Raw genomic sequence first — 17815 nt, forward strand, 5'->3', positions numbered from 1 at the left:
ATAAAAATAACTAATTCAAAATACTGATAAAATCTATAGATTGCATCTGAATTATACTAAATTAACGTGTTATGGACTACACTGATAAGAATGTAATTTTATGTAAACATGTAATTTTACATGAAAAAGTTAGTTCAGGCAAGTAAATTCTATATTCTATAGTACTCGTTTCAAGCTTGTAGAAATGAAAGTGTAAATATCAATGTTAAATTAAAAAGTTAAAATAAGTAAAACTCTACTTTTCTGATATTAGTGTTGCCATCATGCACTGGGGCATGAATAATTAATGAGGTTGATTTTTTTTTTTTTTTTTTTTTTGTCATTGCTTTTGTTGTTAGGTTTTGTAACTTATTATTTTGTGACATTTGGAATTAGTTTTCTCTGTCTCCGTGTTCAGGTGCCGTGTTACTTCTAATATGTAGATTTGGTGTCTACACAACATCTATTGTATATATCTATTTAAGTGTTTCTAAGTAAAGCATACACTTTAAAAGCGTGGTTTAATTTAGTGTTAAAACGTATTGTAAAAAAACTAAAAAACGAATAAGTAAAACAAATGTAAAAATTACTCAACCTTTTCCTGGCCAAGTTAAAATGACTTATTTTCTTTGTTAAGTTTACTTAATTTAGTTTAGTAGAGTTTACTTAATTTCACATGTGAAATTTACTGTTAAAAATTATACGTGCAAAAACTTGCAATTTCAAATGTTAGTTTTTTTGTTATTTTTTTTTCTCTGTATGACACATTTGCGCTTTGCCATTTTTGGTCACTATTTACTTCCATTGAATGCTAAAGACTGTAATGTAAGTAAGTAAGTAAAGTAAATAATGACCGAATTGTCATATTTCGGTGAACTACTCCTTCAACTGAAAGTTTGCTCATCACACAAGCATGTGAAGGGAGAGATCTTCTTCCTATCCCGAGTCGACCCTTATCATTTCCTGTTATCTCCACCCGGTCTGCATCATCTTATTACAGTGATTACCTCCTCTCGCTGCCGTTCCCAAAACTATCATCCACATACACACAATGAAAGTGATTATTACTCTACTATGGTGAATGGTGACTGCAGGAGGCAGGGGTGGTGTGTAAGTAAGTGAGAGGGGTTATTAGTCGTCCTAAATGAAGGAGTGAGACGGGTAAAATAAGAAAAGGCAGGAAGGGTGGGAGTAGCGGTTAGCTCACTCACACGGGGTCATGACAGCGAGCCTGATACTACAGTCCTGATATCATCACTGTGTGTATGTATGTTTGTGTTTGGTGCAGGGTGAGGAGATAAGCTTTCATGGGCTCTTATGTAATATACCACTTTTTTAAAGCTTTTAAGCTCCTGGTGGTTTTTTTTTTCCTTCTTTTTTTTCTTCTCCTATCCCAGCTTAATGTTCAGAGACAATAAGTAAGCCATTTTTTGCTTGACTTCCCAAAGAGTGTTGACTGTCTCTGTTTGTTTAGGCTGGATGACATGTCAAATTCTGGCTTTTAAAGAGAGGCGTGTTGTTACTTTTATAAACTATCAGATTACTTTTGCCAGGTGGATGATAAACATGGGGGAAAAGTCCTACTGAGTTATGACTATATAGAGTCTAGAATATAATTTACTGAAAGTAAATTTACCTTGGTTTGTTAATAGCCTCCACCCAAAAACTAACTAAATTAAATATCAATAATAACATAAAACTTTATTTAAACAGTATATGTTTATATAATATGCATATATCTGTCTAAATAGTGTCATAAATTATGTAGTCCGTTTATAATACATAGTAAGTTCACTTTCACAATGCACATTCAAAATGTTAATGTTTATAATTTTGCATTGCATAACAGTCCACATTTATTGCTGGGCAATGAACTACTTCTGTGTTCTACTTATTTTGGCTCGGGGTTTTCCGGCAAGAGTGTTTAGCACACTTACATAGACAGTTACTCATGAGAATGCAGATTATTACTACGTTATATGACTGTGTGTTTATTAAAACAACGAATCGTGTTCTATGCGTTAACATGAATTCTACTGAACCTGCTGAAATGTTACCTTTCTATAAATACATTTTCTTTTCCATTCTGAATAGTTTCCCTACTAACCTGCAGCAGTCTTCTCATTTTAGTATTCTAGTTTGCTCCAATAGAAAAAGAAAAAGAAAAAAATCCAGGATAGTACGACTTTTTCAAAAGAAGGAAAATATATAGAGAGATTGATTACAGCAGTCAAAAGTGGGAATGATCATGTCAAATTCGCTCCCTCAGCCGTTGCATTAGAAACACTCATGCAGCAGTTATTATTATTATTATGATTTTTTGTAATATGTGACAAAAAAATTGTCATAAGGGTCCATTTTTGGAAATTGAGATTCATAAATCTTCTGAAAGCTAAATAAATAAGCTTTTGTTGTTGTTGTTGTTGTTGTTGTTGTTAGGATAGGGCAATATTTGTCCGAGGTACAACTATTTGAAAATCTGGAATCTGAGGGTCAAAACAATCTAAAAATTAAGACAATTGTCTTTAAAGTTTTCCAAATTAAGTTCTTGGCAACACGTATTACTAATAATAATAATAATAATAATAATATATATATATATATATATATATATATATATATATATATCTTTTCATGGAACATGATCTTTACTTAATATCCTAATGATATTTGGCATAAAATAAAAATTTATACGATAATTTTGACCAATACAATGCATTGTTGGCTATTGCCAGAAATATACCCGTGCGACTTATGACTGGTTTTGTGCTCCAGGGTATAGGCATTTTTTTCATGAAAATGGAAAACGGGTCCATTACAGTTTTTTTTTTAAATTGTTTGAATGAATGGGTTGTCACGGTATGTAATAGGGCTGGGCGATATGGAGCAAAAAATATATCTCAATATATTTTGCTATATCGAGAAATATGATATATATCTCGATATCTTTACAGGAAAAATAACCCCCTAAAAACTACAGCAAAAACAAATATGCCAAATATCATAAAGTCATAATATTTTTATTGAAGTGCAAAGAGGTAGTCAGTTCATGTAGGAACAATGTGCTTTTGACATAAATTTAAAAAAAAAACTCCCTGATTACATACATAATGTAAAATAAAATAAATAATACATATAGCCTTAATTCTTTTCATTCATTTCATGCCTTCAAAAGATGAATCAAAGACTCCTTTTTTACAGTTAAAGTAAACAGTAAAGTAAACAAAATCCATATCGAGTTTAAAAAATATCTCAATATATGTTAAATATCGAGATATCGCCCACCCCTAGTATGTAATGAAGCGAATGACGATAGAGAATTCAACTAGAGAAAAACTTTAATTAAGAATATAAGGAAATGCACCCACAAACATAAACGAGACCAAACAAAGAACTAAATAAACTGAAGGCTTTTATATTGTATACAAAGGAGGATAATCAACAGAACAGGTAACAAGTGTTTAACCAATTAACAACTATGGAAACTAACTGACAATGACATGGAACTTGATCAAAACCAAACTAAAGCACAGATGAACATACAGAACTAAACATAACCTTGTCATTGGTACCTGCCTTAAACATTTTTTAATGATGTTAGACATATTTAATTATTCTTAAACAGTAACACACTGACAGTACTACGCCTGTGAATATGATTAAAAAGTAATTAACATAATATATCTTCTTTCTCCTGTCCCTGAACATGTCTGGATTTTACAATCTTCTTATAGACACACATTTTAAGTGGCTTTTTGTCAACTAGGTGGCTACTACAGCACATTGAAAATATGCCTAACCAGAAACTAGCAAGCGGAAGTGTGCCACAAAGCTCAGTGCAAGTGGCCCATATAATAGTTTACATATAAACTGATAATATCAGTTATTTTATCACTGCCATGTTAAATAATGCATATCAGAGTTTAAGATTTTGGTTGTACCGCCCACCCCTAAGAGAAAAGTCATTTTGTTTGTGCACTATGGCAACATTCATTTTCTAAGTATGATTTTTAATGAGCCAAATTTTTTTTTTTTGCTTCCAAAAATTATTTTAGGTGTGTTTGACAGACACTTGCATACTTAAAATAGACATTTTATGTATAATATATGATCTTGCACCACATCGCAAAAAGTTTGTAAATACTTGTAACCATATTTGTTTTACCTAAAATATTAATATTGCTATATTTTTGACAGCTCTTAACTAATATTTAAGATGTTCTCACGCCAGATCATTTATTGTAAATGATACTCATATGGAAACTGAAGCTTCTTTAGTGACATGGTGTTTGTAATGGATTATCTGCTTCAACGTTGTGCCTTCAATTCCTTGATCACGTCTGATTTGGATGGTGGAATGTTATCTTTGCTCTGTTTGGGAGATAACACTGGTTCAGCATCAGCACATTTGGCTGGCTGACTGGAATGCTGTGGTTTTCTGGTGGTTTTCTAAGTAATGGTTTAATATATTTGTTTCTACAACAATTGCTTGCCATGAGAATTTACAATGGCGTGTCTTTTGTGTTAAGGATATATTTGTTGGTTGTGTACAGGTCATGAGTGCCTTGAGGAGAACAGCTGTTGAGAAGACCCTCACCTGGACCACACACCCCTACCAACCCCCAGCATCACAGTATGAGTGAGTACATACATGCGGAAATTGCAGACACACACCTTATGACAAATGGCAATACTCTCATTAGCAATAACATTTTGCACACTTTCATATGCTATCTTTTTTTTTTTATATAGCCAATATACATTGCATGCTGTAAGTAATAAGCATGTGCTGGTGTGTCATTCCGTACACAGGCAGAGATCAGCGATAACAGCAGTGGTGTGTCGCTGTGAGTTAATGTGATGAGACTTTGTAACGTGACCACTTTATTTGTAGTTGCATTGCTCTACAAATCTGATTTAAAATCAGCCTGAGCTTCATAAAATCTAGTTAAAGAACGTCCCTGATTCACATCAGATCAACTGAGATCCTTCAGTAAGTTCCTGTAAGAACAGGGTTTTATGGGAGTTTGACGTGTAATCTCACAGATGGTGTGTTTTAGTACTGGATTGTATTTAAGTGTGTGCAGTTGCTGTGGCGACTATGGGCCAATTGGATTGGTCAGCTGCCATGTCGGGGGATGGCTGAGTTGAGACATTTAACTGGATTACACAGTGTGACCCCTGTGGAGTCCACACCAAACCAGTAAACAACAGTAATAGTGCTACACAGCCAACACTCTAGCCAACTGGACATTTTTTTATTTTTCTCAGTGCAGTGAATCATAGTGATCTGACATGTCTTTGACCCCTTTATTGTACTTTGACAGCCTGTTACTTTACGACGGTACTTAAGGCCCGTTCACACTAGGGTTGGGTACCGACACCCGGTGCCAATATGGTCATACTTCTGCGAAATAATGCTGAACCTTGAAACTGGTTTGTACCATACCAAGAATACAGACTACTTTGCTGTTATTAGTACTGTTATTGTTATTTAGTGTTAAATTAGGCCTATTGGGTTAGGTTTTACTGTGAATTTAAGTAAGTTTGTTGGTTTGTATTTATTTATATTTATATATTTAAAGGGTTAGTTTACTCCAAAATGAAATTTCTTTCATTAATGACTTACCCCAATGTCGTTCCACACTCGTAAGACCTCTGTTCATCCTCGGAACACAGTTTAAGATATTTTAGATTTAGTCCGAGGCCTTTCTGTCCTTTGAATGTAAGTGTATGCCCACTTGCTGTCCACGTCCAGAAGGTAATGAAAACATCATCAAAGTAGTCCATATGTGACATCAGTTGGTTAGTTAGACTCTTTTAAAGCGTTGACAGTACATTTTGGTCCAAAAATAATAAAAATACGACTTTATTCAGCATTGTCTTCTCTTCCGTGTTCCTCAAATAAAGATTCAAACGGTCATGAATCATTATTCGGATCGCGTGTCAAACTGGCAAACTGCTGAAATCACGTGACATTGGTGATATGAATCACGAATCAATACGCTGATTCACGACCGTTGAATAAAGTCACATATAGACTACTAAAGATACAAATGACCAACTTCTGCAACAGTGCAGCACTGGTCGGATTGGGCAAGTGATACTACTGTCAACTGGCTCGCATGTCTCCGGGCCATCGGGCAGTCCTTATTGTCGAGACCTGGAAAGTAAAATATTTTGAATGAAACTTTATAGATTTGGCATTCCAACAAAACTTTGATGCTTCAAAAAGTTGGTAAATACATCGTACAAATAATCCATATGATCCATATGAATTTGGAAATACATCGTACAAATAATCCATATGAATTTAGTGGTTTAAGTGACAGTTTTTGTTTTTGGATGATCTATTTTTTAAAAGTGATTCTCTACAAACCTTTAACCAAACGCCCCAAAATTTCTGGGAATCGAGCCATGATTAGAGTTTGTTAGCCTGACAAGCCAGAACCACATCAAGATGTTTGGTCTGGAAACTCACCGTTGACAGCTCAATCCGAGGGGCAGGATAAACGGTTGTCTTTCAAACTCCCTCTGCACGGCGAGCCGCAATTGGATATCGCTACAAACAACCAGAGCAACAAAGGTGACGCAGAACTTTCGCCGTATCTGGTCGGCAAAACTCAGAACACATCTTCCCTTCTTAAGAATGACTTCAGTGCTGTTCTTTTCTCAGAGAAAAAGTCTTCCAGAGTTGCGGTCAAAGCTGATTCGAAAGACCGCCATTCGCCAGCTTCTGTGTTTACTAGAAGCACGCAAACGCAACTCGGACGTCGTCATTATGGCCCCGCCCACCAACTCTATACACGATGTGATTGGCCCGACCAGAGTTTGGCGTTTACAGCTTAGACGTGTTTTGAGAGTTGCTAGACGACACTCGCGGCAGATTAGATTTGCTGCCGCTAGGGTGCGTCTAGATTTCTAGGCTAAGGGTTTTTTGTGTTTCCTTTAAATCTGAAGCTACACCTCTCAATATTCTTCCTCTGTTGTTATCTTGCGAGTGAGACCTCACAGTCGATTCTTTCATCTTCAACATCAATCAGGACAGAAATAGAGAAATTGCACAAAGACCAAAAGCGTTGACAGTAAAAGGCACCTGAAATAGACAAGCACACAGGCGGGGTGTGTGTGTGTGCGTGCGTGTGTGTGTGTGTGTGTGTGTGTGTGTGTGTGTATTTCCTCGGCCACTCTAAAGGATGTGGTGTAGACAATATAACCCAGGGAACGCAAATTACAGCCTGTTTATTAGCTTCCCTGTTTCTTCTGATCTAATTTCAGCCACCGTGTTTGTCTACTGTATTGGCAGCACAGACAATTTTTTGACCTTGCTTGTGAGTTTTGATATTAAATGAGGGTGTGTGTGTGTGTTTGAGTCTGTTGGTGTGTGTCTGTTGAGTTAATTACCCTCATTACCCCCTGCTTGTACCCCTGTGACTGGCAGCACTAATGAGAGAAATGACTCATCCAGGATGAACTGAAATAAGAACCTAAAATGAGATGAAGGGGGATTAAAGAAAGAAAGATGCCGTTTCGTTTTCCCTCAGCATGTTATGTTGCTTAATCTATAAAAGATTCCGTCACAATTTATTTGATTGATGTGAGTGATAATGTACTGTGACACAGGGCGGCTTTTCCAGCTGCCAATAGAAGATTGGTTTTATGGATCATACAGACACAAATACTTGTAGAATGCCAAGAGAAAATTGGAGCATTTTACATTGTAAATTCAGAATGTTCTTATGATAATTGTGTTGTGTGTTTTAAACATCCTTCTAATTAGCCAGTGTTCAGAATCAGATTAACATTTAATTATGAATCATTGACAAGGACATAATGCTGTTTTCAGACTTGTTGACATTTGTAGATAAGCTATAAATACGCTGTTGCTTACTGATTCACAATGAAAGAACTCCAAATTTCTCCCTGCTTCAGCGTAAGTCTATGGGATATTTTAAAGTTTTATTGTAAGCCAGGCAAAAATTAAATAAGGACACTTTAGAAACTTTAGGGACGCAACTATTTCTGCATTTATATTCAGTTTTAGTTTGGTACATCAGGTTAATGAAACTAAATAACTGGTTAATTTCAACTAAAAGAAAAATGTTTAGTTTTGTTTTTGTTTTTTCTTAAATGGTGCATCCCAGACAGAAGCTACAATAGTCTACTTTCAATTTAATGAAATTCCATTCAGTTTTTGTAAACAAATAATAACCAGGGTTGAGATTGGACACGCTGTGTGACTTTTATTTAATAAACAACCACGAAATACACTTGAACTCTTATTTTGAAATGTCTTTGCTTTATTAATGCAGCTGCTAATTAAAATTCAGATAAAATATGCAATCTTACAACCATTATCCAACATAATACAATGTAAACACTGTAAAGTAAACAGTGTCATAATTGATCAGCATTAGTTCATAAGCAATCACTTGGCATGAATGTGCGCTATTTATTGATTGTGAACTGATCTCAAGCAGTCTGAAGTACTGTTGCGCGAGCCTGTAGAACAACAACGCTTCATGTTTCAAATCCTGAACATGACGATGTTGTGTGATCTACAAGCTTGCGCATTTATTTCATGAAATCATGAATTATATTGCATTGCAATATTATTATTTTAAATGATTTGTTGAATATTTATTGTTAATAAATAAATAAATAGTAGCTACTAGGCAAACATTAAAAGATGACATTGAAAAAGAAAAATGCCTAAAGAGCGGTCATGTGACTTACCCAGATGCCCTTGTTGAGATTGTGGGTGTGTTTGCACAGCTAACTATGATCATAGGAAGGAAGTCACTCAGGAATGTGATTACATTTCATGGTAAACAGTGGAACTTGAGGAAATGGATCCTGTGCCCTTTTGCTGTGCATACACACACACACGCACGCACACACACAAATACACAGGCACACACACAGAGACAGAGAGAGCCTGCCCGGATTTGTGCTCTAAACTTGACCAGTGACAGCAGGATTTTTTGTACAGGTAGAATGAGACCATCACATAAGCTCTTTCTCAAACCCTAACTTTTTAAGGCATCTCTCCTGATGCTGAGGAGATTGGAGATTTGCTCCATATGAAGAACGATCTTAATCGACCAATTATAGTATTATGAGGCCAGTCTGAGTATTTCACAATCTGATCAGTAACTGGGATTTTCACACACAACCATTTCTAGGGTTTATAAAGAATGGTGTGAAAAGGGAAAAACATCCAGTATGCGGCAGTCATGTGGGCAAAAATGCCTTGTTAATGCTAGAGGTCAGAGGAGAATGGGCCGACTGATTCAAGCTGATAGAAGAGCAACTTTGACTGAAATAACCACTCGTTACAACCGAGCTATGCAGCAAAGCCTTTATGAAGCCACAACATGCACAACCTTGAGGCGGATGGGCTACAACAGCAGAAGACCCAATCGGGTACCACTCATCTCCTCTACAAATAGAAAAAAAGAGGCTACAATTTGCACAAGCACAAGACAGTTGAAGACTGGAAAAATGTTGCCTGGTCTGATGAGTCTCAATTTCTGTTGAGACATTCAGATGGTAGAGTCAGAATTTGGCATAAACAGAATGAGAACATGGATCCATCATGCCTTGTTACCACTGTGCAGGCTGCTGGCGGTGGTGTAATGGTGTGGGGGATGTTTTCTTGGCACACTTTAGGCCCTTTAGTGCCAATTGGACATCGTTTAAATGCCACGGCCTACCTGAGCATTGTTTCGGACCATGTCCATCCATTTATGGCCACCATGTACCCATCCTCTGATGGCTACTTCCAGCAGGATAATGCACCATGTCACAAAGCTCAAATCATTTTAAATTGTTTTCTTGAACATGACAATGAGTTCACTGTACTAAAATGACCCCCACAGTCACCAGATCTCAACCCAATAGAGCATCTTTGGGATGTGGTGGAACGGGATCTTCGTGGCCTGGATGTGGATATCCCACAAATCTCCATCAACTGGAAGATGCTATCCTATCAATATGGGCCAACATTTCTAAAGAATGCTTTCAGCACCTTGTTCAATCAATGCCATGTAGAATTAAGGCAGTTCTGAAGGCGAAAGGGGGCCAAACACAGTATTAGTATGGGGTTCCTAATAATACTTTATGTGAGTGTGTGTATATATGTGTGTGTGTGTGTGTGTGCGCGTCCTTGTTTATATTACATTGTGGGGACCAAATGTCCCCATAGGGATAGTAAAACCTGAGATTACCTACATTGTGGGAACCAGCCAGCGGTCCCCACTTTTCAAAAGGCTTATAAATCATACATGATAAAGTAAAAATGCAGAATGTTTCCTCTGATGGGTAGGTTTAGGGGCAGGGGCAGTGAAGGGATGGAAAATACGGTTTGTACAGTATAAAAACCATTACGCCTATAGAGAGTCCCCACAAAGATAGCAAACCAGACACGTGTGTGTGCACGCGTGTGCGTGTGCGTGTGCGTGTGCGTGTGCGTGTGCGTGTGCGTGTGTGTGTGTGTGTGTGTGTGTGTGTGTGTGTGTGTGAAACTCATGGGTGCATGATTGTGACTTGTAAAAGGCTCTTGTAAATTCCGCTTTACATAGTCACTTCCCCAGATGCATAGAACATAACAGTTTGCACTTCCCTATGGGATATTCAAACCTGTCCTAGGGACCCCCCAACATGCCACATTTTCACATTTTAAAGGGGAAAAAACAATACAATGTAATGTTTACACTGTAATGGGTTGATAAAATGAGCATGTTTGAGAACGAGCTAATCAATGTGAGGAACATGGTTTTAAATATTGAAAACAAAAAAGGTTTTTAAGGTACTAAGCAAGTAAACTAGACATCCATAAACAGAACTGTTTTCAGCTTTTGAAGTTATGTCTCTGAAATAGTTTATTAGGATGGATAGACATTCTGATTGCAAAGTCTATATTCCACTAATTTATACAACCATCTGCAGAGAGTCCCTAAGCCTAAAGGTTTTATTTGTATTTATTTATATTATTGATTTTAGATAAACCTTCCTCGTAAGTATGGTTGGTCACTTTACATGTCAGTCAGATGGTCTCTTCTTATCTCATAGCTAGAATAAGTTGCATTGAGGATCAAACTTAATATTGATAGTCATAGTCTCCCCCATCTGATAAATGTGATAGTATATTAAACTGTTTTTGCACATACTGTATACCAATTTTATATTTCACCTCCGATAACCCAGCAATGCAGACCTCTTAACAAACAATAAATAAATGCATCAGTTAAATAGAATAAACTAAATGAAACAACCATTACATTGCATGTGAAACATAATAATGGGGATGAGAGAGTGGCAAACAGGATGTGACAGACTGTTTTTTTCCCGAATCCACTATCCCCCACTCTCACACTGGCATTTGTCCAGCAGTAGAGAATGAATAAAAGAGGGGAAATTCATGCTGGGCATTTTGAGAGGTGCATTATGATCCATCTCCATCACACGCACTGATCACAGTGCGGTGCAGTGGGATGTTACTGTGCCTCTGCATATCTGAATCAAATGAATCCACGCTTCAGCATGCATTATTAAAGCTCAGCTGAGCCATGCACTTCCATTCAATCCATTCAGCTTCTACAATTCCAGTTCTGTTATCACATCAACATAACACTCCATCATGCCTGTTACTTCTGACACACTAAGGGTCTGGACCGCAAGCTTTGCTGTAAAAAAAGACTGACTTTCCACACTGATCAGTGTAACAGACCCCCACACCACTCAGACCAATACCAGAACCCAAGGATTCTGAACAACACCAGTCCTCTCAAGGCCAAGATACAGTGCCCAAATCCGGATTCTGATTTGGCTCCAAAACCTTGCTGGTCTTGAACAAGGGATCTTGTGAAGTTGGTGGGCAGAACTTGTGCAGCTCCCAAGTCAGTAGAAACTTGATTTAGTTCTGATTGAGTACCATCGCCAGGCAAGCACTGGCTTTAGGACTCAGTCAGACCCCTCAGTAGACCCCTCAAGGACCAGATATTGACCAGGCAGACCCTCTAAGTCCAATACTTGATCCATCTAGGCTCAGGTATGGAGAATATTGATATTGGTATGTTGATACTAAAGTATTTGCACAGTAAAACAGGTGAGCTTGGGTAAAATTAGAACAGCATTCTGTCTGTACCGTTTGACTTCTTTGACCAGACAATACCAGTCCCAGATATAGACCAACTCTTTTTCTTTCATTGTTCCTGGTTGGTGGAACGATCTTCCGTCCTCCATCCCCACGACAGAATCACTCGCTTTATTCAAAAGACAGGTAAAAACTCATCTCTTCCATGAGCACTTAATCTTACATTTAAAAAAAAAAAAACTCTTCCTCCTCTATTTCTCTTATCTTCTTCCCTTTTCTGGTTTTTGCTACTCTGAGCAGTATACAAATCTTGGTATTTGGGGCACTTTTTGCGTTTCTTTGCCTCTTCTTGACGGATCGCTTCATGTACTCCTGAGTTGTAAGTCACTTTGGATAAAAGCGTCTGCTAAATGCATAAATGTAAATGTAAACTCTGTAACGACCAGACTAATTAGTGATTCCTTAACACCCATATCATCAAGGCCAAGATATAGACAACAACCTAACACCTATACTTAGTGTTATAGCCTAACACTTGTCATGTCTCATGGAAATTTCCACCAATATATAACTATGGCCTACCTTGTCTGAGGCCAAAAGCAAAGGCCATGATCCAAACTAAGACCTCGTTATTATTACCAGTCCAAGACCAGGTTTATGTGATATTAATATGTTTCAAGACCAAAACCCCAAGATCAAAACTCTTTCAATAATTAGAAGGTTACCCAGCTGCTAGAAATGACTGACTAACTTGAATCTTAGCTTCAAACTCCGATGGAAAATGCTTGGCAAGCTGAAAGTGGGTTTGTGGAATCCTATAGTTTTTGTCTTTTTGTCTTTTTTCTCTCTCTCTTTCACTGAAAGTTCAGTATTCTTAAGTTAGAAAGTCTGGAAGTTAAAGCCATCAATTTCCCATAAGGCCACAGAGACACAGATTGATTTGTGTGTGCTGTCTGATCCATGTAACTTTGGTCTAATTGAAGCTCTGTGTTGGGGAGGAAAATCTTTTTTTAAACCACACAAAATTATCCAAAGTGTCTGTCTGTCTATCTATCTGTATATCCCCTGTTGAAAAATGAAGAATATGCAGGTTATTTATGTTTTGAAGTATGACAGCTGGTTTGAGCTGATTTATGCTGGTCCTTAGTCAGTCATTAAGCTGGTCCTGAACTGGAGATGGCTTCTTAGAACCAGCTTAAACCAGCTCATGACCAGATACCATGCTTCAAAACATACCTAACCAGTATATGCTGTTTTCTGTTTTTTTTTTCTTGTTTTTTTACAGTGTCTTCACCACCCTTGAGCAGTACAGAATAAGATTAATGTTAGAGTCCTGTTCCTGCACAGGTTACAGTAATTCTAATCATTCCAGGAACATTGCGACAGTATTATTTACTGGTTGCAGAATTGCTGAAGTTGCACTGCAGTTTGGTTAACACAGGCATGTGCAGTTCTTCAGCTACAGTCCCATGATAAATGTGTTTAAATCCAGTCACACAGCTCTCATGGTTTAAATATGGTTCACTGGTGTGTGTTTTTTGGTGAGCAGTGGTGATGTAATGATAACGGTGATGTAATGTTGTCAGGCTGTTTTGTGTTTGGATGCTTTCAGCACATTTCAGGAAAAGTAGGTGGGTAATTAGATCCAAATGAGGCCATTATGTAGATATTGATTACAGCGGAGGTTACATGTACTGCTAGATGTCTGCACAAGACACATACACACTACTTCAGCGAGCCATAAAAACACTTGTCCTTGAGCGAGATCAGGCATTGTGAAAGGTAGAGGTAGATGAATAGCATGCTTGGAGGGGTGTGTGTGTGTAATCATTTATACATGCATGTGTGATTTACCTCTAGGGGTTTGCATATGATTAGTGTTTTGCAGGTTTGCTGTGGGAGCATGTGTGTTGTGTGTGAAAAAGGAAGAAGAAAAAAGGGCAAAAAATAGGCCGTCAGCGTTTACCTGATTTCAGATATCTCTAAAATGTCTGTTTTATTTCACTTTATATTGTGGGTTGTTGCGTGCAGTACAGGAATGACTCTTGTGAGAACTATTAAAAGAGGGACGAATGGCCACATTTATGATCACAATTATGCCTTTTGCAGTTATGTGATCACAATAATTGAAAAAAAAAAAAGTCTCTTGGACCTTCTCAGATGGTGCTCTGAAGACACATTTTTGTTCATTTTGAAGGCAGCACACTATGTCTGTCTGTCCGTCTGTCCGTCTGTCCGTCTGTCTGTCGGTCTGTCTGTCTGTCTGTCTGTCTGTCTGTCTGTCTATCTATTAGGGATGCAACAATACAGTTAGTCCACGGTTCAATACATACCTCGGTTTTTAACCACGGTTTCTCGGTCCACGGTTCGGTTCGTTTTTTTGTGCTATTCGATTCTTAGGCGACAGGAACAGAAAAAGGTTAAGGAGAAAATGTTTTTATTGCAATACTCTTTCTTTATTTTACTTAAAGGACTTGAAAACCCTTACTTAAACTTAAAACTTTACCTTAAAAAACCCTTGTACACATTCCCAGTGTATTGTATAATATGAAATAAAGATTTACAGTGGCAGCTCAGAGACGTACAGTAGCATTTAAGTATGAAATTAAATTAATAAAGGTAGGCTTAAATTAAAACTACATAGTCTTCAATATACAACATTTATTAAAAGCTACTGTATTAAAGGTCGTTTTTTTTATTATTAACATAATTTTAGAGGTGAACTGTCCCCTTAAGGACAAGCGTTCACTAGGCTGATGCTGTCAATTGAAGACCTGCTCACATCTCACATAGATGCACGCGATTTTACTTTCACTTTAGACATAACCGACTGTGTTTATATGTTAACCTTGTGTGTATTTGACAGTATAAGTGTAGTAAGACTGTCCACTAATCACGTGTGTTTGACAGACGTTTAGTGCACGCTCAATACAAAAAACAATAATTAAATGTTTAAACGGCAAGGCTTTAAAACGCGGCTAAACACCGCCTAACTTTAGTGCATTAGATATTTGCTCATATCAGTGCGTAGACTCACAGGCACACTCAAAAAGAGCCGAAATAAACTGAGAGGAATATTTCAAACGGAGGGAAATGGTAATTATTAATTAAATGCAAAACCGAAAGAAAAAAAAACCTAAATTCACCAGTGCGTCTGTCTGTCTGTCTGTTTGTGTCTGTCTGTCTGTCGAAAAAAATGTATGATTTTTTTTTAGTTCTTTTAATGTTTCTGAAATGTCTCCATTACTCTAACAATACAGACAACTGGCCTCTATCTCATTGTTTCTTCAAAATTGTAAAAATAACGTTAACGGGAGTGAGGCATCAGAATCATTTTCTTATTATTCCAATACATACCATCTGTCCTAGATTGAAAGGGTTCCACATTTGCAATCCCAAGTGTATGCAATTCTGGATATGTGGATAGGATACATTCACATTAAATTCTGAAACAGGAGGAATAGAGGAGAGAAATGTGAGAGAAAGAAAGAGGGAGAGAGAGTTGAGGGGAGGGGCTGTTGTAACAGATGCTCTCCAATTTAAAGCTGGAACGTGTGTGTCAGTGGCGAGCTGGGCTGTGAAGAATAAACGAGAGAGAGAGAGAGAAGAGAGTAGAGCTGTTTTATACAGCTTGCCCTGGCTCTATTGATTTGGATGCCAGAGACTGCGATAGAGAGACCAGAAGTACAGCCACTTTTTTAGATTGTCTCACTCACCTGACACGCAAACATTCTGCCGGAACAGGAGAGAGAACTGGCCAGCGTCTATCTGCGAAAGAGTGAAATAACCAAGATAAGAACTGCAGAAGCCAACTCTAATTTGAAGAAGAGTGTTTGTGAGAGACAGAGGCAAGCAGCGAAAAAGGATGTGAGCGTTGAAGAAGAAAGCCACGGACCCTCGTGTTTGGACCGGTGGGACCCGGAGTGCAGCAAGCAAATTCTGCAGGATGCATTGCTGTTTTTAACCCTCGATGCTGCTTCTGATGGGATTTGATGTGGTTAATGAAGTACAGAAGAAGACAGAAACTGTGATTTGGATGCTGAATTTATATGTTATTAATTTATGGGTTATGAATTAGTGATGTGTTTTAATCGGTCTTGCGGACCAAAGCTGCCTTTGGATTCAACTGGAACACAAAATGAAAGGAAGAAACTTGAAATGATTGTAAAACACAAGAGACTGTGGGGAGGAGACGGTTCGTGATAATGGAAGAATTCGCTACACTCAGTAGAAATGGAAATCCCGCCTTTCATTTAGAGGAACCAATAATCTTTTTGATGATCATCTTTACTTTTGAATATGCATTAGCTGGACCAGCATGAAAAACGTTTTTTAGTGTGATTGGCACTAAATATTTATTTTAGTTTGTTAAATTATAGTTTGAAAATTTTCCTGTATTCAAATTGATATGAGGTTTAATAACCAGAGGTGTTACCAAGATGGCCAACAAGTGAACCGGAGTGATTTTGTAGTTAAATTCAGCCGAGCAATGCTATTTTCAGTCATTTTTGTGTGGGGGTGGCGAGAATGAAGCTCATTGTGCTTTGCCCTGCACTGGCCCCGCCCCCGAACACACCTATCCACACCTTGACCCCGCCCTCTTCTGATCATGCAAGTGCTGCAGATTGTTAAGGAGCTGGTGTCGCCCTCTCGCCGCCGCGCCAGTGGACGTTTTGCAGGTGTGTATGCGAAACACAAATGTGTATAATGACATGGGTATGACATAGGTATTACAAGGAGAGGGTGACTTATGTGGACATTCCCCATGTCCCCATTTTTCAAAAGGCTTATAAATCATAGAATTATTGGTTGTTGTTGTTTTTTGGTGTTGTTTTTTTTAGAAAGTAAAAATGTGCAGTTTCCTGTGATGGTTAGGTTTAGGGGTATGGGGTAGTGAAGGGGGATAGAAAATACAGTTGGCACGGTATAAAAACCATTACGTCTACGGAATGTCCCCATAATTCACACACACACAAAAAAACTTGTGCGTGCGTGTGTGTTGGAGTAACTATATCTTGTGGTTTTGAAAAGCTCGGTTTGGTATATAGCTTATTGCTGCTGCAGTTTTTGTAGTGATTTTGCATTAGTTTACACCCGAAGAGTGCAGAAATATCATAAGTGTATGAAGAGGTTGTGTGTTGTTTTATATGTCTGTGTAGGTGGTGAGGGAGTAAAGGAGGTTAAGAATTTTTCTTTGAAAAGCTGCTTTATTCTTTCATGATTTACAAAAAATGGAAGGAAAAAAAAACTAGAGTTTGACCGATACATCATTGAGGCCGATATATCGGTTGAAGTTTTTCTGTTTGGTTGATTAGTGTCTGAAGCGGGGAAGAACGTTTTTATGAGGTAGAAATGTTAAACAAAGTAATTAAATGGTATTTGAAAAGTATCATACCATTTGCATTTATATTATTAGTTACAAGAAAGGCAAGTGCTGTAATACTTTCTTAAATCCATAAGTACTATATTTAATATTTAATTCCACAAACCTCAACATTTTTTTTTAGGGAAACTTAAGCTGTTAAATCCTTTGAAGTAAAAATACTAGGGCTGTCAAAAATATTTATCAAATATTTTAAAATATTTAAATTTTAAATTATTAATTGCGATAAGACACAAAAGTTCTCTTTCATGCCAAATTATGTAGAAATTCCTATTTTGTCGAGTATCCTCGTAAGCACAGTATTAAATGAGTTAAATAAAGTTTTAAATGAGTTTAAACAATTGTGAGAAAATGGA

At 37.4% G+C, this 17815-nt stretch overlaps 1 protein-coding gene across 2 annotated transcripts in view; it reads left to right on the forward strand.

The window, feature by feature from the left end:
- The window catches only part of usp6nl (USP6 N-terminal like), a 76978-nt gene that overhangs the window by 7314 nt on the left and 51849 nt on the right, over positions 1–17815 (forward strand). Inside the window, exon 2 of one of the 2 annotated variants that reach the window (XM_067428370.1) lies at positions 4533–4618. In XM_067428370.1, the coding sequence (XP_067284471.1) occupies positions 4615–4618 (4 nt within the window). In that variant the 5' untranslated portion in view covers positions 4533–4614. Of the gene's footprint in view, positions 1–4532; positions 4619–15668; positions 16756–17815 lie in introns of those variants that run through there. The other variant, XM_067428368.1, reaches the window with a different exon arrangement.

The sequence above is a fragment of the Pseudorasbora parva genome, chromosome 20 (genome assembly GCF_024679245.1).
Source record: "Pseudorasbora parva isolate DD20220531a chromosome 20, ASM2467924v1, whole genome shotgun sequence".
NCBI lineage: Eukaryota > Metazoa > Chordata > Actinopteri > Cypriniformes > Gobionidae > Pseudorasbora > Pseudorasbora parva.